Below are 28,000 nucleotides of genomic sequence, written 5' to 3' on the forward strand. Positions count from 1 at the left end.
TTCACAGGGCCAGGGGCAGGGAGGAGACCCCAGGGAGGGTAAACAGGGTCATGCTGTGTGTGTGAGGCCAGCAGGACCTGTAGCTATTTATAGGGTCCTGGGAGGAGAGGTGGGTGATCCAGATCAATAGTCATTAGTTTTTAGTTTAGGTTTTTTTTCTTTTTTTTTGTCTTCTTCATCTTCTAGATTCTGGGTCTTGATCACATATGTGTTTTTTGTTTTGTTTTGGTAAAAGTTTTCCCACAAAACTATAAAACATTTTTGAAAGAAATCAACAACAAAAAACATCCCATGTTCAGTTAAAATGGTGGTAGTTCCCAAAAGTATCTTCAGCTACAGCGTGATCCCTATCCTAATTCCAGTTGTATCTTTTGATGTTGTTGCAGAAATGTATAAGTTAGTCCTAAAATGCAAGAGGCCCAGAAAAGCCAACACAAATATGATAAAAATGAGCAAAGTCAAAGGACTCAGATTTCTTAACTTCAAGACTTCTTATTTAATTGCAGTAACATGGTACTGGCGTAAGGATAGACACGTAGATTGATGGAATAGAACCGAGAATCTAGAAATAAACCCTTACTTTCATGATAAACTGATTTTCAACAAGGGTGCCAAGACAATTCAATGGGGAAAGAAGGTCTTTTTACAGATGGTGCTAGAATAGCTGGATATTCACATGCAAAAGTATGAAAATAGACTCCTTCTTTACATCATGCATAAAAATAAAATCAGAAGAAAACGCAAACCTAAATATTAGAGCTAAAGCTATAAAACTCTGAGAAGAAAACATAAGTGTAAATCTTCATGACCTTGAGCTAAGCAAAGTCTTCTTAGATAAGACACCAAAAATCAAAAATGACAAAAGAAAAACAGATAAATTGAACATCATAAAAATGAAAGCCTCTTGTGCCGAAAATAATGCCATCAAGAAAGTGAAAAGACAACCCACAGGAGAAAATATTTGCAAATCATATGTATGATAAGTGCTTATTAATATACCTATGTCCACCTCTATATATTTTTTACAACTCATTAATAAAAAGACAAATAAGCCAACTAAAAATGAATGAAGTCTGGGCCAAGTGCATTGGCTCACGCCTGTAATCCTAGCACTCTGGGAGGACAAGGTGGGAGAATCCCTTGAGCTCAGGAGTTTCAGTCCAGCCCGATCAAGAGTGAGACTCTGTCTCTACTAAAAATAGAAAAAATTAGCCATGTGTTATGGTAGGCACCCGTGGTCCCTGCTACTCAGGAAGCTAAGATAGGAAGATCACCTGAACATAGGAGTTTGAGGTTGTTATGAGCCAGGCTATGCCCACAACACTCTAGCCTAAGTGACAGAGTAAGACTCTGTCTCCAATAAAAAGGAAAAAAAAATGGACTAAGTCTGTAAATAGATATTTCCTCAGAGACAGAAATGGCAAGTAAGTGCATGAAAAATGTTTAAGATCATTACTGTGAGGGAAATGCCAATCAAAACCATAATGAGATACCACTTTATGCCTCCTAGCATGACAGTAATTAAAAAGACAGATGTTAACAGGTGTTGGGAAGGATATAAGGAAATTAAAACCCTATATATTGCTGTTGGAAATGTTAAGACCTGGAAAAGTCTGGCATTTCCTTAAAATGTTAAGGGTGTATTTACCATATAACCTAGTAATTCTCCTAGTTGTGTGCACTAAGGAGAAATGAAAGCCTCTACCCACAAAAAACAAGTGCATGTATGTTCATAGCGGCATATTCATAATAGCCAAAAAGTAGAAACAACCTAAATGTCCACAAGTGGACGAATAAACAGGTGTGGTGTAGCCACAAAATGGAATATTATTCAGCCACCAAAAGGAGCAAAGTGATAATGGATGCCCTAACTTGGATGAAGCTTGAAAATGTTCAAGCTTGGCTCGGCGCCTGTGGCTCAAGAGGCTAAGGCACCAGCCACATACATCTGAGCTGGCGGGTTCAAATCCAGCCTGGGCCCACCAAACAACAATGACGGCTGCAACAAAATATAGCCAGGCGTTGTGGCGGGCGCCTGTAGTTCCAGCTACTTGGGAGGCGGAGGCAGGAGAATTGCTTTAGCCCAGAAGTTGGAGATTGCTGTGAGCTCTGATTCACAGCACAGCATTCCACCCAGGGTGACAGCTTGAAGCTCTGTCTCAAAAAAAAAGAAAGAAAGAAAAGAAAGAAAAGGTTATGTGTTAACTAAAAGAAACCAGGTGCAAGGAAATACAAAGGACCATGATCACGTGATTCTGTTTATATGAACTGTGTCTAGAATGGGCGAATCCACAGAGAGTAGACTAGTGATTGCCAGGGGTGGACAGCTGTGGGGAATGTGGAGTGACTGCACGTGGGTATGAAGTTTCATTTTGGGTGGTAAAACTATTCCAAGCTTAGACTGTGATGACAGTTTCACAACTCCAAATATGTCATTGAATGTGTACACTTTAAATGGATGGGAGAGTTAATGATATATGAATTATATCTCCATAAAGAAGTTTTTTAAAATGTCTTTTACAGGTGTTAACTAAAAATCGAATTTATTCAAATATATATCCTTTAGGCTGGGCACAGTGGCTCGTACCTGTGATCTTGGCACTCTGGAAGCCTGAGGCAGGTGGATTGCCTGAGCTCAGGAGCTGGAGACCAGCCTGAGCAAGGCCATCTCTACCAAAAAGAGAAAAACTACTCAGGCATTGTGACAAGCAGCTGTAGTCCCAGCTGCTTGGGAGGGCGAGGCAAGAGATTTCCGGACCCCAAGAGTTTGAGGTTGCTGTGAGCTATGATGATGCCACGGCACTCTATCTAAGGCGACAGAGTGAGACTTTGTCTCAGAAAAAAATGCACACACACATATATATGTATATCGTTCATAGTTTAGTCTGTAAAATAACAGCAGTGTCTTACAGATCTCTTCCATTAGCTAGACACTGTACATTTGTATGTATAAGGTCCTAATGAGATGTTCTTTTAAGGCCCATTCCAAAGAAAGTTATATATAGTTATCAAATAAGCAAATAGATACAAGTAAACCATATTATAATAACTCACATAGCTTAAACAAGATTAAAAAAATTAATTTTTAAAATGGTTTTGTTATCTCAGATAACTTCAAAGGCACAATTAGGCATGGCAGCTTAAGGGACTTCTCAAGGCTCTTCTCTCTTTTCCTCCCAGGCTGGCATCCTTGGGGAAGGGGAACTGGTTGCCAGCAGCCTCCAGGCTGATAACCCCAGTATGTAGACCCAGTCCTTTCTCAAAATTAATATTCAAAAATCATCATCTTGCTTACATACATATAACACAATAAATAAAATATGATATAAAATAGCCCACTCAAAGTAGCATCACAATGGGAAATATATGAGCAAATAAAATGTTGAATATATGAAGTATATGTGAAACCAATGTGAAGAACATAAAATTACCAGGGGCAGAAAGGGAAACAAAGAGAAAACCTGAAAATATAGACGCAGTCTCTTTTTCTTGAATAGAAAATCACAAACTAGAAAAGGTGTCCATTCTTCTCAAATTAATCTATAGTATGATTTATTTCCAGTCAAGTTCCCTAAAGGAATATTTATTGACAACTTGACAAGATTATTTCCAAGTTCATTGAAATGAGGAAATGAAAGAGAATAGTAACATACAAAAAAAAGAAGCATTTTAAGGAAGGATTTGTTCTTCCAGAGAGGATCAAAGATTTAAGTGTACAAAGGGGTGAGAAAACATATTGATGAATATTTTGATGCATATTAGGAAAAAACCAAGAAAAAGAAAGGAAAAGAGATAAATTTTATGAATATTAAATTTTCTGTGTGGTCCTAGCATTTCCTGCTTGCTTTCTCATCTCTAAGTACAAAAATACTATTTACCACATGGAGTTGTTGCGTAGATTAAATGAGAAAATACATCATTGCTCTCATTATGTCTCCAAATACACAAACAGAATTATTATGAATAAAAAAGTAAGAAAAATTTGCCCCGCAAATGAGAAGAAGAATATAGCTATAAATTCAAAGATCTATTAGCAAAATGAATGATGAGAATATATGGAAAGGTGATCGCTGTGAGTAATACACAAACGTTTTACACTCGGAGTGTCTCATTGATCACAACCCACCTCAGGGAGTTTGTGGGAAAATTGGCGCTCTCAGACTTGTGCGCTGAGTGTTGGTTGATGCAGCTTATACAGGAGAAGAGTTTGGCCTCCACTGTTAACATGTGCAAAGGGCCTGTCCCTACGCAGTCCGACACCCCAGACTAACCTGAATCTTTGTTTTGAAGAATATACAAAATGCGTAGAAACGCACATTACAAAGCCTTGAGGGTCAGGTAGCAAAGGGTGGTCGGCAGCGCCCCCTGGCGGGCGGGAGTGGGGCGACCTGAGCGCGCTTCTCCCTCTTGCCTGTCCAGGGTTTTCTGTACCGGGCCTTGGGCTTCACCTTGGCGACCGGCCTGGAGGCCAGCAAGGTGGAGGTGCTGCTGCTGGAGCTGCTATACAAGACGGACTACAGCAATGACTTCGACCGGGAGGTGAGAGGGACGTGTGTTCATGCGCCCGCGTGCATGTGTGCGCACAAGCGTGTGTGTCCATGCACACGTGTGTGGGGGCTCCTCCTCTGCCCCTGCCCCTGCCCTCAAGCCGGCCGGGTCTCCCTGCAGGGCGTGATTCTGTGCTTCGGCCTGTGTGCCCGCGGCCAGGTGAAGACGGTGCTGAACGTGCTCCATGAGTTCGAGGACAGGATCCAGGAGTCGGAGCAGTCCTGGCAGATCAGCGCGTGGCGGGTAGGGGCCCCGCGCTCCGCAGCCGGCTCTTGGGGCCTCTTGGCCCTTTCTAGATCTCAGTAGGGAACACCCCTTCCAGGTCTCTTGTTTCCAAATGACGGAGATCTGGAGGCTTCCTCCAACAGAGTTTATGTTCCTGGATCGGCTAAGATTACAGGCTGGGGCTTTCCAGGACCCAGATTCTGCCAAGGAGCCCCGCCCCTTGCCAACCTTGGTGCAGTCCTCAGACCAGCAGTGAGGGTCCCTGGGTGCAGGTTGGAAATTTAGAGTCCCAGGCCCTGCCCAGACCCCCAGGATCTGAAGAAGCTGTTCAAGGAGCGCTCAGTGGTGCTTCCCCACAGAACAGCCACAGGGAATCCACCGAGCTGGGATGAAGCGGCTGCATGTGGGTGAGAACGCTGCGGCTGGTCCACAGGCAGGCGGCTGCTCAGGGGTGAGGCAGGGTTTGGACCCAGACAGCCTATGGCCCCTGCTTCTGGAGGCTGCCCCTGCCTGCCCAGGGGGTGGTCCCACAGTCTGGGAAACCATCCCAGTCCCCCATGCCTCAGGCTTTGCTCTTGACTTCGGCTCTTTTCCTGGGATCTGGGATCTGGGGTCTGGGGTCGTTTGGATGGAGAGTGTCCCAGAGTGTGTCAGGCTTCTGCCCCAGCGTCTCTACAAAGCAGGACCTGAGACTCAGACTCCTACTTACCAGCCAGCTGGGCATGGGCACTTGTGTACCCTGTCCACGGTGGGTTTGGTGGGCTCCACACCTCCCTTCAGAGAGTGTGCATGCCAGAATGCAGGGCTGAGGCTGTTAATTTCTGCTGGATGCACAGCCTTGAGAGCGCCCAGCCTGGAGCAGACACCTGGCAAGTGAAGGCCTGGAGGTGTGAGCTGCCTCTGTGTGTGGATTGCCACGTAAACCCCCCACACAGCGGAGGGTGGTCCAGGCAGCTGTTGCTGGGTGGAAGCCTCCCCAGGGCTGGACTCTGGCCTATCTTGCTTACCCTGTGTGCCCAGTGCCTGGGGTGTAGTAGGTGACCAATATAAATGTACCGAGTGAATGAATATAGGCATGACTAGGTGCCTGGGCTTTTAGGCACCCAGAAAACAGTCAGTGGAAGCATGTTCCACTGATTCGATAGGTCCTTTGGTCCTGTGGCGAGAGGTGGTCCCACGTGCAGCTGAGCAGCCCCAGCTCTCCCCAGCAGGGCTTCCCCTCTGGTTGGCCTTGCAGAAGGACCACCCCTGGAGGCGGGAGGCGGTGAAGAGTGCCCTCATGGTGATGTACAGCTGTGTGGCCTCCTACTGCCACCCCCAGATGCTCCTCAACCACGTGGATAGTCCTATCACCTCCAAGATCATTCACCACTACTCCAGCAGCTGCCAGGTAGCCACTATCTGTGGCCGGGGGACACCTTCCCTGGGCCAGGCTGGTGGGGCATCCCCTCCAGCCCCACCCAGGAAACATCCTGGCCCTAAATGGCATAGGGTAGAGAAAAGCTGGTCTCTGGGCTTTGGTGTCCACAGCGGTCATGCAGGCAGCCCTTTCCCAAGTGCCAAGTGGGGTGAGTGTGGGTCCCTAAGAGCCACGAGATGGGCCCTACCTCTTTCCTAGCCACCCCCCTCTGTTCTTGCCTCTGGCTCTGTCTGATACCTGTCCCAGGCCCTTTGATAAGAGAGGAGACATGAAAGGATTGGCCACTTTCTTTCAATGGCAAGGAAGCAAAAGCACAGAGAATAAAGGAAAAATGATTTTATTTTTATTTTTTTAAAACTGTGGTAAAATATACAGAACATGACATTTGCCATCATAGCCATTTCTAAGTGTGTAGTTCAATGGCATTAAGTACATTCACGCTGTTGTGCAGCTGTCACCCATCCGTCCTCAGAACTCCTCATCTTGCAAAACCAAAACCCCATATCCACTAAACACTAACTCCCCATTCCCTTTCCCCCCAACCCCCGGCAATCACCATCCACTTTCTGTCTTTGGGAATTTAACCACTTGGGGCAGCCATGGAAGCAGAATTACAATAGTCGTCCTTTTGTGTCTGGCTAGTTTCACTTAGCATGTCCTCCAGGCTCACCCATGTTGTAAAAGCAAAAATCATTTCATCTCAATAATCTATCCTGCCTCTCTGGAGGTACCCATGGCTCAGTGCCCCTGGTCAGGTCAGGAGGTGCTTATGAGTACACTGCTGCCCCTGGGCACAAACTTGGGGGGGTTAGGGGAGGCGGCATTTTCTGTGGGGCCCTGGAGGCGAATCCTAACCCTGACCCTGACCTCTAACCCCTGGCCCCTCACCCTAACCCTTGCCATGTGCCTGTGGCCCCATCATGCGACAGGTGCTCAGTGAATGTGGTTGATGGGCAGAGTGAGGCTGGCTGTCTCTTCAGAGCACCCAACACTGAGTCCTTCCTTCAGAGTGTGGGGAGTGTCCTAGCTCTTCAGAACCTTGCTCACTAAATGTCTCTCCCTCCTGTCCCTCTTATGGGCACAGAATGTGTCCCTCAAAATGGCCTTCATGAAGAGCGTTGTGCAGGTTACCAATGCTGTTAACAACATCACAGACCTGGAGGACTTCCAATATGCCCAGAAGACGGCTCTCACCGGCATCATAATGGTAAGCTGCACCAGGGGCCGCCTGGTCTAGCTCTGCAGACTGGCCTCCCTCTGGTCTGAAGTTTTCAGAGTTCCTGAGGGTGTCTAAGGGACAAGCCATCTGCAAGGTCTCTGAAGCACCTCCCTGTCTCAGTCCTGCCCAGACCTTCTGACTGTAGGAGTTTGGAGAACAAGGTTGTGTCTGATAAGGTTTCACAGACAGGCAGTAGTCTGGAAATCAGGTGGAAGACCTTGGCTGTCTTGGGCCCTGGGGTGCCCGGAGGCAGTTGGTTCAGGGGCTGGGAGACAGAGACCCACTGGGCTGCCCCAGATGAGGCCTGTATGTCTCTCCATGGAGGGATTTAGAGGCAGGGACCTGCTGGAAGCAGGACTTAGAGTGACACTTGTCCAGAATTTTGACAAGACATAGAAGATGTCAACTGTTCAAAGGCTGATGGAAGTTGTGGGACAGCCAGTGTCCTTCATCCCCGGAGCTTCCCACTCCACATCACTGCCGTTGCCCTGGTCCCTGGAAACTGCTTAGCTGGCTGGAAGCAGCTGTTGAGGGAAGCGAAGGCAGGAAGCAGCAGGAAGGAAATGGACGTTGATGGGACTCCCACACTGTCCAGGAGCTCTGGGCCAGCCTGGCACAGCCTGGGAAATAGGTCATCAGGTCTTGCTCTGCAGAGAAGGGAACTTGGGCTCAGGCAAGGGAAGTCTAGGGCCCCACTCCCACTTTGCTGCCTCTCCTAAAATGCCAAAGGCCAAATGATCCTAAAAAGGGTGGAAGAGGTGTGGCATCTTAGAGCACTTTGTGAAACAGCAGGTTTTCTGGCACTAACCCTGGAGAGTGCTGCTGCCTTCACTGTCACTGTCAGCCAAGGGCCATGCCGCTGTGCTGGACCTCAGGGTGGGTGCCAGTGGCTCACCACCCTGCTTGTGCTGGGCAGGCAGTCATCAGGGCAGAGCCGACTGACAGCCTGGTTTCTCCCGTGCGGTCCATGGCGATGGATGCTATCTCACACCTGAGGTGAGCTGGGCCCCTGCCTGTGCCCTAGGGATGGGACGAAATCTGAGCCCAGCCCTCAGAGGCTGTATTCCTTTGCCCTCCCTGGTGGTGTAGCAGGCACCATGGGTGCAACTCCCTGGAGAAGTGGGCCAGCCTAAAAGGTCAGGGTCTGTCCCATCCAGCTCCTTTCTGTAATTCTCAGCAGGATTTCAAGACTGGAAGGTGGATGGCATGTAGGTAGGCTGTTCTTCAGTTGATTAGGGGATGTTTTGAGCAAGAAATCTCAGCAGTAACACTGAAGACCATGGTAGGGAGATTGCATCCTTCAGGATGAACTGGGCTATGTCAATGAATCAATGGCTAAGACAACTATTCATTGATATGGTTTATGCAAATTGATCTAACACTCAAGGCTCATCTGCCTGGAGTTGTCAATCCATTGGAGGGAAGGAGGGAGGGGGAAGAACTTATGGATTTATAAAGTTAGTATTTGAAGCGGGTGGGTCATCTCTGGGAACACTGCACCTGTGGGGGAAGATCCATCACTTAGGCTTATAGCTGAACTATCTGCTGCTTTAAGCTGCAGCAAACAGACAGATTTTAAATACACTTCACAGATACCAAGTGAACACGTATTCAGTTCATGCTGGGTTCTTAAGGGACACAGAGATACATAAGACCTAGTCCCAGCTTTTAGGGACTTAGAGATAAGGCAAACACGTGCAAACAGAATTATAGATCCAGCTAAGAGGACTACGTTTGCAGGTGAGCCTCCCCACCCCCTGAAAAAGAATGTAAGACCACGAAAAAGGGGGCTACTAAAACAATGCAACTCTATCCAACAGGGGCTATCAAAAGGTTTGCTGCAGGAGTTGGCATTTGACTTTTGAGCTGAGCTTAAACAGAATGACTGGATTTGGGTCCTCCAGGCAGGGAGAAGTATGAGACACCTTTGGGGAGCAGAAATTTAAAGTAGATTGGGGGTGGCTGTCAGCACTGGGGGCACAACAGAACTAATGAGGGACTTTTAACTATCTGATAGTCAGGTCCCAAGCCAGACCCTGGGGCCTACACATGGTCCTAGAGGTTCTTGGCTGGTTCTAATACATGTCCTGGAGAACTAGAAATGAAGGGGACAGAAGGAGAATGTACCAGCATGCATTCATCAGCTAGCTGCCACCAGGAGGGTTTGTTAAAGCCAAGATGCCAGGCATCCATTCCTAGTTTTTGACTTAGTAGATCTGGGATGGAGCCATAGAATTCATATTTCTATTGAGTTCCAAGGTGATGCTGCTAGTCCAAGTATTATGCTCGGAAATCATTGAACTAGGAGCAGCCTGAAAGGGCAGATCCATGGTTGTAGTCAGGGAAGAGCAACAAAATGTTTCTGAGCAGGGGACTAACAGGTTCAAAGCAGACAGCAAATAGGATCTGGGCCACAATCCCTCCTCATTCACACATAGTCACTGGACACTGGTGGCTGGGCAAAGCCAGGTAAGCCCCCAACTGGAGAAGCTCATCTCTCCCCTGTCCTGGGCAGAGGGACTGCATGGACTCAGCCCTCCTGACCACTCTCGTTGTTACCACTTCTTCTTCAGCAAGCTGAAGCCTTTCTACTCTACAGAGGAAAACAGTGAGCTGATGGATGTCAGTATACATTCTGTAATTTCTCTCCCACCCCCAAGAGAGGACAATGAGTCCATTAAGGTAGGTTACATTGGGCCACCTCATTTTCTGTGTTGGGACCTTAAAGTTTACATTAACATGGGTCGTGCTGTGAGTCGCCCTTTCTGAACCACTCTCAGGTGGTTATAGGCAGCAAAGTGTAGTGGGCACTATTAGTAAGCATAAGGTAACACTAGCTGCTATAACAGATAAACCCGGAAATCTCAGTGGTTTAGCAAGATAAGATAAAATTTATCCTCCCTCTTTTGAGACAGGGTCTTGGTCTATTGTCCAGGCTAGAGTGCAGTGGTGTCATCACAGCCCACTGCAACCTCAATCTCCAGGGCTCAAATAATCCTCCTGCTTCAGCCTCTTGAGTAGCTGGGACTATAGGTGTGCACCAAAGTGCCCCATTGATTTTTCTACTCTTTCTAGGGACAGGATCTTGCTATGTTGCCCAAGCTGATCTCAAACTCCTGGGCTTAAATGATCTTCCCACCTTGCCCTCCCAAAGTGCTAGGATTGAAGGTGTGAGCCACTATGCTTGGCCTTATTTCTTACTCAAGCCAAGTCTGGTTGTCACTGAGGTAGGAGTGGGGCTGCTGCATACAGTTATTCAGGAGGATAGGCTGACAGATACCCCACTGTTTCCCATAAATAGCTCCTAAGAGCCCTGGGGTGTTGCTATTCAGCATGGACAGATAGGAGAGAAAGCCCGGGGATGTTTATGAGCCATTTTTCCTTCATTCCATTTGCCACACACTGTCACATGGCTCTCCCTGTGCAAGGCATCCTGGGAAATTTAGATCCTGACTACTTGGTGGTTTCCCAAAGATACTATGGAAGAAGAGAAGGAACCTTTTGTGGACAGGTAGTCATTTTCTCCTCAAGGACATGTGCTTGGATGAGGAGTCAGGAGAACTGTGCTCCAGGAGTTCAGTTTCTTCCTGTGTGTTGTGGATTCCTCTCAATGGCTGCCTGGAAGATGACTGTAAAGAGTACAGACCAAGCAGAAGACAGTGGATGACCATCAGACCACCTCACATCTCCCTCCCTGGCCTGGACTCCCACAGAGAGGGTGTGTGTGTGTGCTTCTCCCATCCCCTGCCCAGCTCTATCTCTTGGCTGTAGACCCTGCACATGAATGCCCAGAGTGCCCTGGAGCGGCTGATGGGGCACCTCCTGCAGAGGCAGCTGGATCCCCGGGGGTTGCAGGACATGGTGCACGTGAGTGTTGTGGTGTGGGAGAGGGCAGGAGCCAGGGATGGTGGTCCCTCCCACCAGCTGGCCTAAGGGCCATACCATGGGAAATAGGGATGCACAAAATATTGCTTTAGTAATTTCATTTTGATAAAATCCCCAAACTTGCTGAAAAGTTGCAAGGTAGTACAAAGGTAATCTTTGTGCAGACCCACAGTTAGCAATATTGTCACATTTTCTCTCAATTTTTTCTCTTTCTCATTTCACCCATATACATCTTTTGAACTATGGAAAGTGAGCTGCAGACATCAAGAACAAGATACTCGGCCAGGCGCAGTGGCTTATGCCTATAATCCCAGCACTCTGGGAGGCCAAGTTAGGGGGATTGCCTGACCACAGGTGTTCAAGACCATCCTGAGCAAAAGTGAAACCCCACCCCCCATCTCTATTATAAATAAAAAACTAGCGAGGTGTGGTGGTAGGTACCTATAGTCCCAGCTACTCAGGAGGCTAAGGCAGAAGGATCACTTGAGCCCAGAAGTTTGAGGTTGCTGTGAGCTATGAGGATGCCATGGCACCCTACCCAAGGTGATAGAATGAGACTCTGTCTCAAAAAAAAAAAAGAGAGAGAGAGAGAGAAGAAAAGAAATATTTTCTCATAGTCTGTAGCTTGTATTTCCATTGAGTTTTCAATTTCTTTCAATGAGCAGAAGTTTTAAATTTTGATTGTTTAATTAATTTTTTTTTTTTTTTAGGAATCATGCTTTTGGTTTTAAATCTAAGAAGGCTTTCCCTAACCCAAGGCCACAAAGATTTTCATCTTTTTTTTCCCTAGAAGTTTTGTTTTCAGGGATTGCATTTAGGTCTATGATATATTTTGAGTTAATTTTTGAATAGTTTGAGATATGGATTAAGGTTTATTATTCTACACATTTTAGCACCTTTGCTAGAATTTTACAAAGCTCAATAGGCACCACCTTGCTCCGCTGAATTACCTTTGCAACTTTGTCAAAAATCAAGTGACCCTGTATGGTGCAGTTCTATTCCTGGACACTTTTACTGCTCCATTGATGTGTTTGTCTGTCTTTAGCTATACCATACTGTCTTGATTACTTTGATGTTACGATAAATCTTAAAATCAATGTATTATAAGTTTATAGACTTTGTTCTCTCTCTTTTTTTTTTTTTTGCTGAATTCCACAGATTTTGATATATTGTGTTCTCATCTTACTGTTTCTGTTCAAAATGCATTTGAATTTCTCTTTTGATTTTTTCTTTGATATGTATTTTATTTAGAAATTTTCAAATATGTAGAGATTTTCCAGAGATCTTTCTGATCTAGTTTCCTAATTTAACTCCACTGTTGTCTGAGGGCATACTTTGCATATTTTCAACCCCTTATAAGTTACGGAGACATTTTGTTGCCCAGATATGGTCTATTTTGGTAAATATGCAAGAGTATTCTTCTGTTGTTGGGTGTGTTGTTCCTTAACGGCACTTAGGCCAAGTTGATTGGCAGTATTGTACAAGTCTCCTGAATCCTTCCTGTTCTATCAATTGTTGAGAGTGAGGTCCTGAAATCTCTTGTCACTGTGGATTTATTTCTCTTTTCAGTTCTATCAGGTTTTGCTTCATGTATTATTTAGCTATGTTGTTAGATGCATGAATATTTAGGATTGTTATGTCCTCTTGATGAACTCACCCTTATGATCCACTTAATCTATAGTAATATTCTTTGCTCTGGCATGAACTTTGATATCAGAATGGACCCCAGGGCTACCTGGAGGACAGGGTGGGCTGTGCCCTTGGGCTTTTATTGCAGGAAACATTAGGAACCAGGCCAAACACAATAGCCAAACACTATCCTGATGGTGATCCTGGGGACAGAATCTCTCTGACTGTAGTGTCATCTCCCTTCATGGAGCCTGGGAAGAAAACTAGAAGTTTCTAGACTCACACAGCAACACCAGAAGTCAAACTCTGAGTGGGAAGGAAGAGGGGGGAAGAGCTATTGAGAGAAGGGCTGGCCCCAGGATTTTAATGTCTACTTCTATGTTCTGGGCTCTACCCTTAGCTCCTAGAAAAGTGGATCTTGTCAGAGAAAGAATGGGAGCGGGAGGAGGCCATGGAACTCCACCTGCACCTCATGAAGACCTATGTTCAGAGCATCGGCGTCTGTGTGAGTCAAGGAGAACCCAACCCCAGCCTGCTGCGCCGATATCCACAGACAGATTTCTGTCTTTATGTGGGAGCAGAGGGAACACTTTTGAAATCAAGTTTTCCCTGGCAGACTTCCTTGGGAAGAGGCTGTGATGAACTAGTACTGGGTCTCTGGGGCAGGCAAGGAAGAGATGGGAGAGGACTCAGTTGGGTGTGGGTCCAGGTGTTGTGGGTCTGAGGTCCATGCAGCAGTGAGGGTCTTTGTAAGAATAAGGACACACAATTATGAATACCATATTGACTAGGAAAATGGTTATTTACTTAGAATGAGAAAATATGTCAATATAAAATCACAAATTTTACAAAGCTTGATAGGTACCACGAACATCATGAAATCTAAAACAATGCAGTATTTTATTGATTAGCTGTTGGACGCAGCACGGTGAGACTTCCTGTCTGACATGTGATTGTTCCAAACTCTTTGATGGCCTGATTCTCAGGAGGCTGTGAGCAGGATAGTGGTGTCTGGGGCTGGGTGCAGGATGGGCCTCACTTTCTTGGGGAAGGTGCATGGTGAGAGCTGGGCCGGATAGGCTCCCAGTTCTGGGGCAACTGGATGGAGTTGGGGGTGAGGGCTCAGCAAAGTGAGGCAGGACTATAGGAGGCCCAACCAGCACTTGTGTGGAGTGTGTTACCTGGATTCTCTGATCTGATTCTCTTAACCCTCCTTGAAAGAGGAGTTGACACTTTCATCTCCACTGTTCAGACAGAGAACATGAGCGGCAGAGAGGAGAAGTCCCCACACAGGTCATTCAGGCACTGAGTGGGGAGTCCTGATTGGAGCCCAGGGCCTCATTACAGGGACAGTTGCATCTGAGCTCAGAGCAGAGCAGAGCTGGCTCTGACTGGGGGCAGGACCCATCAGCTGGGCAGCTGATGTGTGGGTGAGAGGTGGATGGCAGCTGCTTACCCTTCCCGGATGGTGTCTTCAGAGCAGGATTCACCCTTTCTACTTCCCAAGTGTACAGGAGAGCACATGACGTGCTCCAACGTCTTCTGTCCCTCAGATCCCCCTGAAGCTGGGACAGTTTGGCACACTGGTTGGGCTCATTGCCCCGTGCACCTGTGACACCCACCAAAGAATCCGTGTGTCTTCAACTAATGTGCTGTCTACCTTGCTAGATCTTCATGGTATGGAGGGATGGGGCACGAGGGCCCACTTTCCCAGAGAGAGATAGACTCCCACCAGGGGTGTCAGCTGCAGCCTGCCCTGCAAGGAGGCCTGGCTGCTCTGTGCAGGGAGACAGACATGGGTGACCAACAGAGCAGAGTGAGGGAGCTCATGGACAGGCCATGGAAGCTTCTGGAAGGAGAGGCTTATTGCCAGATTGACTCATGAGGGTATGTGTCAGGCACTAAGAGCCTCTCCTGGAAGAATGTCAGCTCACAGATACCAAGACATGGCAGAGCTGGCCAGAGCTGAGCTGAAGGGACAGCAAGTGTCTGAGCCATGAACAGAGGGCATTCAGGCAGAGGCCTGGGTGTAGGAGGAATGATGAGAGTAGAGGCTGGAGGGATGGGATGCCTGGATGCTGGAAGTGGCTCAGGCTGGCAAAGCCAGGGTAGGAGGTTGCCACAGAGTGGCCTTGGCCAGGCCCTTTGTCCCTGCGGGTCATGTCTGAAACTGCATTCCCAACAGCAAGTCAGACCTGCTCCCCGTGGAGCACTTCCAAGGAAAAGGAGCTGGAGAGATGTAAGGAGGACCTCCAGGGCGTGGACGTGGAGAAGGTTTTCTGTGCTTCCTCCAGAATTGCCAAGGTAAAAGTGGGAAGCCTATGTGGCTCTGTGCTGGTCTCAGGCTGGGCCATCTCTTGTGGGGAGGGCTTCTTTGGGCTGCTGCTTCAATGGCCTTGGTCCTTCTTGTGCCATGCGTATTGAGATGGCCTGCAGAACGTCAGGTTCCCCACTGCACCCTCTGACACGTGCCCTGGCTGCCTCCTCCCATCCCTACAATGAGGGGGCCACTGGCACTGTGTGGGTGTTGGACATGGACACACTAATGGTGCAGTAAGGAACAGAAGTGCCTAGAGCCCCCAGAACAGGGGGCTTAGAGCTTCAGAAGGGCAAAGCCCCTGCTGCCTCAGGACCAGGGCGGGCTTCAGAGCAGCTGGACAAGGCAGGGGCATCGGGGCTCAGGACACTGGGGCTGCAGGGCAGCAGAGCGAGAATGGTGGATTTTGAGGCAGAGCTTCCTGTACAGGGCTAGGGGCAGGTGATGACAAGTGGAGAGATTGGGGGTGTGCCCCAGAGGCCTAGGGGAAGCTGGCGGATCCTGGAGAGGCTGAGCAGACCTGTGGACAGCAAGAGGGACTGGAGCCAGGGTCTGAGAAAGAATGGGGGCCTAGGCTGGGGCAGGAGGGGATGGGTGGATCACAGGCCATGGTAGGACAGGAGTTGGCCTGGGGCTTGATTGCAGACTCCACAGCTGACTGCTCTGTTTCTAGGTGATCTGCATGGAGTTTAACTGTGACGAGGTGGTCTCGCTCATCCAGAAACTCTGTGAGAACATTGGGGCCATGAACCCACAGCATGACAAGGCCTCTGTCACCTGGATAGGCATCTTCCTCCAGATGCGGGTCACAGACCTGGAGGACAAGGTGGCAGAGCCGCGTGGGGCAGGGGCCATTTGGGGCTGGGGCTGGGCTGCCTGCTGCACCCAGAGGAGAAGGGCCGGGCAAGGGTCCAGCCTGCATCTGCTGAGAGGGCGTGCCCTAAACCTCTCGTTGCCCAAGAGGAGGAGGAAATAGAATTCTAGCAGGAGAGAGAAATGTGTTGAAGGTCACCTGGACTATATGTGGACAGTGGCTTGGAGGCTGAGGCTCTCCCTCCCCTACACCACCTCCCACCCTGAAAGCCTAACAAAATGAGCTTGAGGAGGAAGGCAAAGGATGGAAGGATGCGCAGAGAGGGTGCCGGCAGCCTGTGCTGTCTGTCATCCAGCTGGACAAGAGCACCGAGGAGGGGTGGGTGCCATGTGGTGGGGCCAGGAGCCCTGGGGGACCCAGGCCAGCCCTGTGATCCGCACCCCTCCCCAGGTGGCTGAGATCCTGGGCGCCATCTTGGTGCACCTGCCGGCCGTGGATCACTCGGAGGTGCGGCGCCTTCTCATTGAAGGCATCCTGCTGCTGGCACACCACCACCAGGAGACGGTCCTCACGGCACTTCTGAGACAGCCCCTGCCCATGGAGAGGTGAGTACCCCACGGGAGATAGCCCTGCATGACTCAGACGGAGCCTGGGGGAGCCAGCCCTTGTTCATGGAGAGGTGAGCGCCCCAGGGGAGACAGCCCCTGCACGGTTCAGACAGGGCCCTGCTCACCAGCCCCACATGTCCTGGTAGCCCGGGCCTGGGGCAGTGCCCAGCCCACCTGAGGTCAGGACCCTGGCGAGGCACCAACCTCCAGTGAACCACTGATCCCCAGCCTGGACTTTCACTGCCTCATCCTACAGAGCTGAAATGCCATCCCTCATCTCCTCACATGCTCTGGTTTCCTCCAGGGCAGTGTCTGTGACGTCCAGTATCCCCCACGGCAGCCCTTTTCTGCCCTGAGGAGAACAGAGCTCCAGGCAGATAAGCACAAGACCTCCTGAGGCCCAAAGAGGCCTCTAGAGATGCTCCAGTCTGTCCCTGACCCTTCAAAGTGTCCCTAGATGGGCAGTGACTTGTCCAAGTTTCCAAGGAAGCAATGGCCTCGCCTGCATCCCTCAGGTGGTTGTGAGTGTGAATTAAGCACAGAACAGCAGGGGCAGCTGGGAGGGTCTCCCCAAATGCAGAGGGCCCAGAAAGAGGTAGGCTATCATCTCCAGAGTAGCTGAGCCTGTGCTGGCACAGGGAGATGAGGCAGGTGTCACACCCAGAGTCTGTGGACAAGGCAAAGAGCTTCAAACCTGGGCCTTGTGTTCAGAGCCCTAGGGCTGAGCCAGAATGCAGGTCTGGCTCACCTGTGGAGCTGCTCCCCCGCAAAGCTGCTCCCCCCTTGGGCTGCCTGCGGTGGGTCCAGGAGAGTAGATGGTGGGGTGTTGGCACATAACACGTGTCCGTTGCTCCCAAGGCTGGTGGGGGCGAGGGCAGTGTTCAGTGCAGCTTCTCACTTAGTCCCCTGGAATCTGTATTGGTCAGTTATTACCGCCTGGCAGACCACCACCCACGTGTGGTCTCACATGTCCTTGGGGCAGGAGCTGTGTGTGGCTCAGCCGGGCCTTCTATTCAGGGCATTACAAGGCAAGCTGCATTCTGAGCCCGGGTCTTCATCCAACTGTTGCTAGAATTGTTTTTTGCCATTGCAGGACTGAAGTCCCCATTTTGTTTCCTTGTGCCCCTGTGCCTTTACCTGGTGCTAATGAGAGCGTTGGGCCCACATCGCCACTTAGTTCCTACCACGGGACGCTCAGCTGCATCTTCCCCCAACCCCAAACTCATCTCCCTGTACTTGGCATTTGGTTTTGTGGGTTTAAATAGGCAGTTTACACATCTCTTTGTCCACTTACTCTTGTAAAATTGTATTAGGCTTGTCACCTTAGCCTTTTAGAACTCACCAGATTCCCACCCTTCTGTCCTCTGTACCCATCCTGGCCACTTACCTTTTCAGCAGGGCTATGGGCTTGGACTTGGCCATCAGCAAGACTGTTTTCAATTGCAGTTTGGCAGGTTACTACCCTCTGCAAGCCATAATTTCCTCCTCTGTGGAATATAGAGATAAAAATATCTCCCTCAAAGATGGAAGGGAAGATTAGATGATATAATATCAGCAAGCTGCCATAAATTGGGCACTGGGGGTATAATCGGACATGTCCATGAGGGCCCTCTAAGGTCACCCAGCAGTGAGGCTGGGCCTTCCCTGGGAGCTGTGGTTACTGTGAGCTGTGCAGAGGAAGAGTGTGGAGTCGGAGGCCTGGGTTCTAATTATGCAGACAGTGGCAGCCCACCTGAGGTCAGGACCTAAACTCCCTGAAGTTCAGGCCCCAGAGTTCATCCTCTGCCTAAGGGACTGCCGGGGCATCTGATGGGATTCTTACCTGTCTCCTTCCCTGGCTTTGGTCAGCCACCTGACAGAGGTGTGGCTGGCTGTGTCTGAGAATGTGTCCTTTGCCCGGACCATGCTCCATGGCCTCATGGGCCGGCTGCAGTCACGGTTCAGCCCCAGGGTCAGCGCCACCTCCAAGGCTGATGTCTGGCGCCTGGCTGCAGTAGACCCTCTGATGGTGAGTCACAGGACAGGCCCTGGGGTTCCTCAGGGGACTCTGGGCAGGAGCCCCGACATCCTGTTTTTTTCTGCAGGCCCTGTGCACCATCCAACTCCTTATTGAGAAGACGGACCAGGGTGACATGCTCCCAGGCCTCCTGCCCGACCTCCTCTACACACTCCTACTGCAGCTTGGCAGCACTCACCAGCCAGAGGCCACCTCGCCTGTCCTGAAGACGTGGAGGCTGGTCCACACCGGGCCCCTGCCGGAAGAGCTGAGCCTGCAGAGGTGCTCCAGGGTTGGGGGGACGGGTGGGCAGGTGGGAGGGAGCGAGGCAACAGGCCTGGGCTGGATGCAGCCTCCTAAAGCTTCCATCTTAGCCAGTCACCTCCACTGAGGGGGCCTTGTTCTCACCTCCTGGTGAGGAAGAGAAGTTTTTGGAAGGTGATCTTACGGCATGGTTTTCAGACTTTGCAGACCCACTCCCGTGTCCATGCCCTCCACAACTTGGAGGCGCAGCAGGCTCAGAGGGCACGGCCCCAAGCCAGGTGATGTGTCACACGCCCCCCCCTTCTTCCAGGATCACCATCAAGTCCATGCAGCTGCTGCTCAGGAGGACCCGCAGCCAGACCCTGGAGCACGCCCTGGAAGAGCAGGCCGTGTGGGCCCTCCTGGGGGACAGTGCGTCTTTCCTGGAGGGCGTGAGCCTGTTGGCCAGGTGGGGCAGTTCTCTGGGGTGGCAGTGGGACCGAAGAGGCACCCCTTGCCGTAGTCTCATGGCTGAAGGCAGCTCTTCTGGGGCAGTCGCCAGGACAAGTGACCTGCGTCCCAGCCTCTGGGTGGTGTGACACAGCGAGGTTCTTTCATTCCACCTCTTCTTGCTCAGAGCAGGACACAAGCGGTCAGAGAGAGTGGTCAGGGTGTTGCCCAGGGCCACGCAGGGCTGTGAGCAGGGCCAGGACAGGGAGTTACCTCCCAGGTCCAGAACCCTCGAGCAGCCCCATTCTTGTTCCCTTTGATGAAAAGGGGGTGGAGATTAAGTACTTCAGTGACCACCTGACCAAGCCCCGTGGGCGAGGGAGGTGAGACCCAGAGATATCAGATCTTCCCATGGTACCCTACCCCACACTGGGCCCCAAGCCAGCTCTGCCCCGCTCTGGAAGACGTCAGGCAGGAACTGGGTGGTCCCGACCAGCAGCCCATCTCCCTTTGCAGGCTGTTCACACAGCACATGGAGGGCTACAAGCAGAGGCTGGCGGAGCTGGCGCTCAGGGGCATGGACTCGCGGGTGCTGAGCTGCCGTGTCAGTAGCACAGCCATCTGTGTGGAAGTGAGGGGCCGGGTGTGGGCGGGTGCGTGTGGATGGGTGGGAGGTCCTAAGCTCCTCTGTCATGCCTTATCTCCGGGCATTGGAGTCGGGGGCAGGCCAGTTCCCCTCCTCTGCATGCTCATTCACTCACCTGCCCCTTCATTCGTTTATCACATCGATAATTCAGGGCCAGGCACTTTGGGGCCAAGTTCATGCCTGTGCCCTGAAGTGTGGCAGCCAATTGATGGGTGATGAAGTAAGTACCAGCGACCCAGAGGAGAGCTCTGACAGGCTGAGGGGCTCTGCCACATATGTTGTAGGGACCAACAGCAGCCTAGGACAGGGTTATGGGCTGTATAGTAATGAAATATTTTTGACTTTGTGGCCAGTTTGGTGGAAGAGCAGTCATAGACGATACGTGAACCAGCGGGCATGGCTGCTTCCCTGTGAAACCTTATTGATGGACGCTGTAACTTAAACTTCATACAATTTTCTTGTGTCACAAAATGTTCTTTGGGTTTTTTGTCCACCGTTTAAAAATGATTTTTGGCTGTGGACTGTACAGTCTCCCAGCCTAGTGGGAGACACCCCGGGGTGTGCCCCTCACGCCTTCTCACATCCTCGGGCTCCTCCCTGTGTTCCTGGCACCCCACGAACCCTCAAAACAAAGGTGGGAAGGGGAGGGCCCTCTGCTATGTCTGGGTTTGGAGCTCTCTGTGGCCCAGTCCAGGTGTTGGCATTCAGGGCCCAGGGCAGTGTCCTGCTCCTCTGCCCAGCACTGGGCAGCCAGGAATCAGTTACTTAAGTTTCCAAGCTTTGACTTCTGCATCTACCAAATCGGGACAGCAGGGCTTACTGTATCAAGGTGGTGGTGAGACTTAAATGAGAGCGCCTGCACGTGGTGAGCACTTGCTAAAGGCTAGCTAGTTATTACTGTTAAAAAATTAGGTTCGGCTTTTGAGAAGCAAGTTATTCAAATTCTTCAAGGTTGAGAAGACTGTATTGTAAATGATTTCTTATTGTTTTAATATTAGTATTAGTATTTTGAAACAGTCTCACTCTGTGCCCTGAGTAGAGTGTTGTGGCATCGTAACTCACAGCAACCTCCAATTCCTGGGCTTAAGTGATCCTCTTGCCCCAGCCTCCTGAGTAGCTGGGACCATAGGCCTTACCAAACCTGTGGTAAATAGCCCAGCTATTTTTTCTATTTTTAGTAGAGGGGTCTTGTTCTTTCTTAGGCAGGTCTTGAACTTCTAAGCTCAGGTGGTCTATCTTCCTGGCCTCCCAGAGTGCTAGGATTATAGGCATGGGCCACCGCACCCGGCCTGTAAAGGATTTTTTAAACTCAAGCCAAGAAGTTTCGACTTTATCCTGTGGGCATTTCAACTAGGGCATGCTACTTTCACTCAGTGCTCTGCCTGGCTCTTGGCAGGGGTTTAGTAGATGTTTAAGTGAACACAGCATTGCAGGAAGCTTCCGTTGATATTGGTGTCTAGGACTGGCTGGAGGGGAGCAAGGAGGAGACAGAGCACTTGCGGGTTTAGGGCAGCCGAGCCCAACCGGGGATTGAGGAACTGGACGTGGCAACAGTCAGTAGAGTTACTTCCCTTACCCCTGGACTCACCCGTTTGGTGTTTAGTTCTCTTTTTAGGACTCATTAAAACACATTCAGGGGCTCATGTGTGTGCACATGCACACACATGCACATACACTCATGCACACACATGCAGACATGTGCATACCCACATACATGCACACATGCACATACACTCATGCACACACATGCAGATACATGCACGTACATGTACACACACGTATGCACGCACACGTACACACATGCATGCACACACGCATATACACACATATACACGCATGCACACACATACACACGCATATACATGCATACACACATATACACACGCATATACACATGCATATACATGCATACACACATATACACATGCATATACATGCATACACACATACACATGCATATACATGCATACACACATATACACACGCATATACATGCATACACATGCATACACACATATACACACATATATGCATGCACACACATATACACACACATATACACATGCATATACATGCATACACACACATATACACACGCATATACAGGCATACACACATATACACACGCATATACACATGCATATACATGCATACACACATATACACATGCATATACACACGCATACACACATATACACACGCATATACATGCATACACACATATACACACGCATATACATGCATACACACATATACACACGCATATACATGCATACACACACATATACACACACATATACACACACATATACATGCATACACACATATACACACATATACACACGCATATACATGCATACACACACATACGCATATACACATGCATATACATGCATACACACATATACACACGCATATACATGCATACACACACACAGACACACGCATATACACACACATATACACACATATACACACGCATATACACACGCATATACATGCATGCACACACACACAAGCACAGACTCGAGAGCCAGGGGGTCCCATTGGCCTCAGGTCTTGGCTCTTTGAGTACTAGGTCCATCATGATTCTCCCGAGTGAGAGAAACTCCTGCTTCTTGTACAGTTCTGTTCAGACCTGGGTGGACACGGCTCTGGTGCTTGGCAGCTGCTCTGTCACGTTAACTCAAGACGTAAAGAGGAATGAATGCACACGTCTGTGTTTATAGGGTTCCCCCAGCTTTCCTACACATTACTGAATTCCCTGAGGCAAGCACCAGTATCGTCCCCTTTTTACTGATGAGAAAACAGGCACCTGAAGCCCTCACTTTCTGCTCGCAAAGCACCAGTGTGGGCATCGCATCTAATCCCTGGTTGCAGAGAAATGGGCCTCCGTCGGGGTAACTGTCAAACGTCTCCCTTCCAGTTCATGAGTGACCCGATTCTGTACCAGGAGAAGCTGCTGAAGCCAGTGGTGCTGATGCTGGAGAAGGGCACTGAGCAGGAGGAGGACGAGGTCCTGAGAGTGCTCTCCCTGCGCGCCCTCGGCAACATGGCCCTTGGTGCCCCCAGGAAGGTACCGCACCCAGCCCTGCACCCAGGTCCTTGGAGCTGGGGCCCCACGGGGCACACTGCCAGCGGGGAGCCTGGGAGGAGACTGAGGGCTGCTGTGCCCATCCAGGTGAGGCAGTACCGGAGGGTCCTGCTGGAGAGGTGTCTCAGCTCCCTGCGGGGGCCCGCGAACACCAGTGTGACCGCCGAGGGCATGGAGGCCCTGGCCAGGATTCTGGCTGAGCTCCGGGAAGGCGACCTGGGATCCTTCTTTGACAGCATCTCTGAGCAGTGCAGGATTTTCTTCGACAACGTGAGTCCACATTAGAGCCTCGGCCAGCTTGCTCAGGGGAGGAGGGGGCACTTCTCGTTCCCAAAGGAAACACTGGCTAGCTCTGGAGCAGAACGAGCCGAGGCCGGCAGGTCAGGGGAGCTTATTTAAAAAAACAAACAAACAAAAAAAAGAGGCTTATTCTAAAATCTAGAATTTTAGATTTTAGATCTGGATTATTCCCAGTCCCTTGTGGGTTATGTCAGCCGTGCCCTGATGGAATAATCAAAAGGCTCTGCAGGAGCCATGGCTTTGAAAATGACCCCGAGAGGACAGTTAGGGCTTCTTGTCTCCTGTCGTCAGCCCCATGTGTGTGCCTTGGCCACAGGAAAGCGAGCTGCTGCGTTCAAAAGCCTTCGTCCTCTTCGGGAGGCTGGCAAAGGTGGTCAGGATTTCCAAGAAGCATTTCTTCAAAGGGGAAGTGAAGAAGGCCTGGGTCTCTCTCCTGCTGCACTGCCAGGACCCCTATACTAACACAGCCCAAGTAAGATGTGTCCTTGTCTTTGTGTCCCAAAGTCTGGGGCCCACTTTCCCTCAAAGGGACAGGTGCTTTGGCTGTGTTAGCTGTATGCATTTCCCCACCCCACTCAGTCTTCTCTGAAAGCCCAGGACTGCAGCCCCCAGCCCTGCCCTGTTCTCATCACCCAGCAGGCTGGGGAGAGGGGGCTCAGCTCTGTGGGGGATGTGTCTTGGCTTCCCTCCTCTCTAGTCACTGCCTATAGCCATCTTCTGTGCAATCTCCCTTTCTTCCAGCAGATTCTACAACTGGCCAGTCACTTTTGGGCATCAGGACTTGGCCCTGTCCCCTCCTCACTCGGGGCAGGCCCATGTTGGGGGCTGTTAGGTGGCTGGGCTTCCCCTCTGCTTCTCAGCCCAGCTTCTTCATTGCTTTGGGGTGGGAGGTAGGAGAGGAAGAGAGGTTAGGGGGTAGGTGCTGCAGGGAAGCTGGGGCACACTCAGGAAGGGTGATGGAGAGTTAACGAAGTGCCACCAAGGCATTCACACGTGGAATCCATCACCCAGGCTCCACAGTCGCCCTTCTCCCCTCCTCCTGCAGACAGCAGAGGGGCTGCTGGGGAGGTGGCGGAGACCAGAGTGGTTCTGCCCCCTCCTAGAAAGCCTTAGGGGTGCTGCTAGCCCCACATGAGGGGGGATTCAATGGTCATTTTCAACTGGTGCCTTAGTCCCCAATTCTGTACAAGTCTCCTGGACCCACTGCTGTGAGGTGGCAGGTGGAAACACATTCCCCAGACCTAGGCTCTGGCATAGGGTCCCTGGCAACCCTGGGCATGAAGCATCACCACTCAAAGATCCCTTTTTCCTTACTAATCCCACCACCCTCTGTCTTCAGCGCAGGCTCTTCTTCCATGTTTTATCAACCACAGTCAGTGGGGTGGTGGGGTGGGGAGTTGCTGCAGGGAAGCTGGGGGCACATGCAGCAAGGCTGGTGGAGAGTTAATGAAGTGCCACCAATGCAGGCAGTGCTGGGGAAGGGACGCTCAGGACAGGTGCAGTGCCACGCCCATCCCTGGGGAGGAGTCGGCCACCCTCCCTTCCTGCCCTCCCTTCTTCTGAAGCCAGAGGCTGGGGCACTCGACCAGTCCTGCCCACCCAAGCCAGGCCCCAGTCCTTGATCCCTCCGAGAGCCAGGTCCCAGGCAGGCCAGCTGAGGGTACAAAGGTGCTGCAACAGGGGTGAGTGGGGCTGCATCTGCCTCCTCGGTGATTTTTACAAATGAACATGTGGCCCCATATTCCAGCCAGCAGGGCCTCTGGCCCCAGGTGGCCTCCCAGGAGCCACCAGCCCCCCTCCTCTTCTGCTCCGCGGGGTGTTTCCTGGGCTGCCCCCGGCTTCTTGCCAGCCCACCCCTTGTTTGAACCACTCAGGCTGGGTGGGCCGCACACTTCTCTGCTGTCCTATGTCCTTGTCCCTCCAGGCCTGTATGGCTACCATGTTTCAGTGTGTGCACTTCTGGGGCTGGAAGTCCCTGGAGAGCCCCTGGGGACAGAGCGACACCAGTGCTGATGACAAGTTGGCTGCTTTCCAGACAACCATGTGCTCCATTCTGGTGAGAAGCCAAAGGGGACCGGCCTGTCCCAGGTGGCCCCACACGGGCCTGGGACTAGGGGTTGAAACTGCCACAGATTCCTTTCTTGTGACTCTGCTTTCTGCATGGGAAATGTCGAGACCAACTGAAGTAGAATGTAAGCTACATAACTGGCTTTAAGTTTTCTAGTAGCCACATTCAAAAAAGTAAAAAGAAGTGATAACTAATCTTAATGTTTCATTTCATTCAATATAACTAAAACTTGACCATTTCAATGTGTCATCAATATAAAAACTATGGTGATATTTTACATTTTGGTGGTTTTGGTAGTCTTCAAAATCCAGGAAGCATTTTACACTTAATTCAGCCCAGCCACACTTCAAATGCTCATGGGCCATGTGTGGGCAGCAGCTACTGTGTCCAGCAGCACAGGTGCTAGACAAGGGTAATAGCCCCTCTGGAGTCTAAGAGGAGTGCCTCAGGGGCTGAAGCTCCTTCGCTGGCCTAGCAGCTGATCTGCTGTGTGATGCTGGGAAGGGAATTTGCCCTCTCTGGGCAGACCCTCCCATTTGCAAGGGAACTGATGCCTCAGACAGAGGGGTGAACAGCCCTCAGGCTGTGTGTGTCACCTGTTTCTTGTAGACCCAGAAAAAGCCTGCTGTTCTCTATAGCTTCTTGCTAGAAACAATGGCTTATGTGAAAAATAACTTGTCAAGGATCAGAATTGCTGCCTGCAACTTGGCAGGTAAGTAGACAGATGCCTTCCGATTCAGGCTGGACCACGAAGGAAGGCCATCAGGTCAACCCAGCTCTGGACGGGGGAGGAGACAGGTGGTGGAGGTAGGACCTGAGCTCAGGTCTAACCCCCACACTGGGCCGTGTATCCCCTGGGTTTCTTACCTGCCTGGTTTTGAACTAGGCTTCCTTCTTGCTAACTTTGGTCCAACAGAATCTTTAACTGATGTCCTCAGAAGGTAAAACTAAGTCCTTTGCAGGGAGGGACACAAAGGGGTTTGCCTGCTGACCTAATATGCATCTGATAAGCATTTCTTTGGCTATAATTTTAGGAATTATTATGAAGCAGATGTCTACAAATTATCTGAAAAAGCTGGACTTCGCAGCATTACGGAATTGTAAGTAGTGGGGACTCAGTTGTACTCTGAGTGCACAACTCACCAAAATTCATTCAGGGAGCTTAGTGCGACTGCCTCCTCAGTGATTTTTACAAATGAACATGTGGCCCCATATTCCAGCCAGCAGGGCCATCTGAGGGAAGAGCGAGGTGACCCTTTCTTGTGGGGTCTGGGGAGGGGGCGGGTGGCTGGCCTAACCTGGACAGAAAGCAGTGGATGTGTGGGGAGGACTGCCCAGGAAGACAGCTACTGACAGGTGGAGGCCACTCTGTCTCCCGTTGTTTCCCCCATTCACAGCTATTTATGAAATGCTCTACCCTGATGCTGCAATCAGGTTCTGTGGTGATCTTTCTGTCATGTTAGGGTGGCTGCTGAGGCCTGGTGATGTGTGTGAAATCACACAGCCCCACCTACCATCTTCTGGCTTCCTGTGGGAAGTTCTAAGTCCACGCCCCACCCACTGCCAGCCACCCTGGCCAGCAGTCAATGGCTTGGCATGGGGAGTACCATTTCGAGTGGGTGTCCGAATCTTCCTTCTCTGTGCTCATTCTCAGCTCTCCAGGAGCTCCAGCTGGACACGGATCCTGGAGTCCGGAAGGCAGCCCTGGAGACACTCAAAGTGTTGGACAGCTGCAGTCAGCATGGGCTTCTGGGTTTACCTGGAGGAATGTCCTAAGTAGTCCCAATGTAAGATGTAACTGTGCTTAGCAATGCAAACCCTGTTTAGTTTGTAATAATCCTTTCCTTTCCTTCCATTGAAATAAACCTCACTGTTGTTAGGAGTGAGGCTCCCGTCTGTGATGACATCCTGGAACCTAGATAGATGATGGGGCAAAGGGAACTTTGACCATAACACGTCATGTAATTCCTGCTTTTCCCTGGAGCCCTTGGGCCCAAGGGACCGGAGACCTGCTTCTTGTCCTCGTGTGTACTTCAGTTCCAAACATGCTGAGTGTGTCCACTGCAGGCTCTGTGCCAAGTAGAGAGGGGAGGCCAACCTGTTGTCCAGCCTCTGTCCCCCACACACCCCATTCTTAGAGGGCAAGGTCAACATCTGTCTAGCCAGCCAACAGGACACACATCAGAGGGAGAGGAGGGCTGCAGCCAGGGTGGAAGCACTGTTGTGGCACAGTGGGGAGAATGCGTGTTCCCTTGGGGGCAATCCAGGAGGCCCATGGAGGAAGTGACATTTATACCATTGAGGCCTGTAGTTACCAAAGCATGTTTAGTTTTCTGGAACAAAATTTGGTTGAGAGTCCAAGAAATATTTAGGGGGAAGAGGGGTGGAGTTCAGGGAAAGACTTTTCCTATCCTCAGGCCATCAGCAGAAGTCTGCTTGCCCCCAGAGAAGGTAAAAACAGGACTTGCAAGCTGTTCCCACTACAACTGCTGAGGGCAGTCACTATCGGGTGTCCCATTAACAGGACAGAGTTGCTGA

General features: G+C 50.4%; 1 protein-coding gene across 2 annotated transcripts in view; it reads left to right on the top strand.

The window, feature by feature from the left end:
* The window catches only part of MROH2A (maestro heat like repeat family member 2A), a 51,519-nt gene extending 24,197 nt beyond the window's left edge, over nucleotides 1-27,322 (top strand). Inside the window, exons 19-41 of one of the 2 annotated variants that reach the window (XM_053597281.1) lie at nucleotides 4,420-4,539; nucleotides 4,669-4,791; nucleotides 6,011-6,163; nucleotides 7,278-7,400; nucleotides 8,329-8,408; nucleotides 9,986-10,094; nucleotides 11,184-11,279; nucleotides 13,327-13,431; nucleotides 14,480-14,603; nucleotides 15,112-15,230; nucleotides 15,917-16,069; nucleotides 16,508-16,662; nucleotides 18,514-18,673; nucleotides 18,750-18,943; nucleotides 19,236-19,373; nucleotides 19,871-19,985; nucleotides 22,927-23,076; nucleotides 23,182-23,364; nucleotides 23,711-23,866; nucleotides 25,319-25,450; nucleotides 26,072-26,174; nucleotides 26,497-26,562; nucleotides 27,117-27,322. In XM_053597281.1, the coding sequence (XP_053453256.1) occupies nucleotides 4,420-4,539; nucleotides 4,669-4,791; nucleotides 6,011-6,163; nucleotides 7,278-7,400; nucleotides 8,329-8,408; nucleotides 9,986-10,094; nucleotides 11,184-11,279; nucleotides 13,327-13,431; nucleotides 14,480-14,603; nucleotides 15,112-15,230; nucleotides 15,917-16,069; nucleotides 16,508-16,662; nucleotides 18,514-18,673; nucleotides 18,750-18,943; nucleotides 19,236-19,373; nucleotides 19,871-19,985; nucleotides 22,927-23,076; nucleotides 23,182-23,364; nucleotides 23,711-23,866; nucleotides 25,319-25,450; nucleotides 26,072-26,174; nucleotides 26,497-26,562; nucleotides 27,117-27,238 (2,979 nt within the window). In that variant the 3' untranslated portion in view covers nucleotides 27,239-27,322. The remainder of the gene's footprint in view (nucleotides 1-4,419; nucleotides 4,540-4,668; nucleotides 4,792-6,010; nucleotides 6,164-7,277; nucleotides 7,401-8,328; nucleotides 8,409-9,985; nucleotides 10,095-11,183; nucleotides 11,280-13,326; nucleotides 13,432-14,479; nucleotides 14,604-15,111; nucleotides 15,231-15,916; nucleotides 16,070-16,507; nucleotides 16,663-18,513; nucleotides 18,674-18,749; nucleotides 18,944-19,235; nucleotides 19,374-19,870; nucleotides 19,986-22,926; nucleotides 23,077-23,181; nucleotides 23,365-23,710; nucleotides 23,867-25,318; nucleotides 25,451-26,071; nucleotides 26,175-26,496; nucleotides 26,563-27,116) is intronic. The other variant, XM_053597282.1, reaches the window with a different exon arrangement.
* Nucleotides 27,323-28,000: the final 678 nt, after the last annotated feature.

This window comes from Nycticebus coucang, chromosome 7, assembly GCF_027406575.1.
Source record: "Nycticebus coucang isolate mNycCou1 chromosome 7, mNycCou1.pri, whole genome shotgun sequence".
Lineage (NCBI taxonomy): Eukaryota > Metazoa > Chordata > Mammalia > Primates > Lorisidae > Nycticebus > Nycticebus coucang.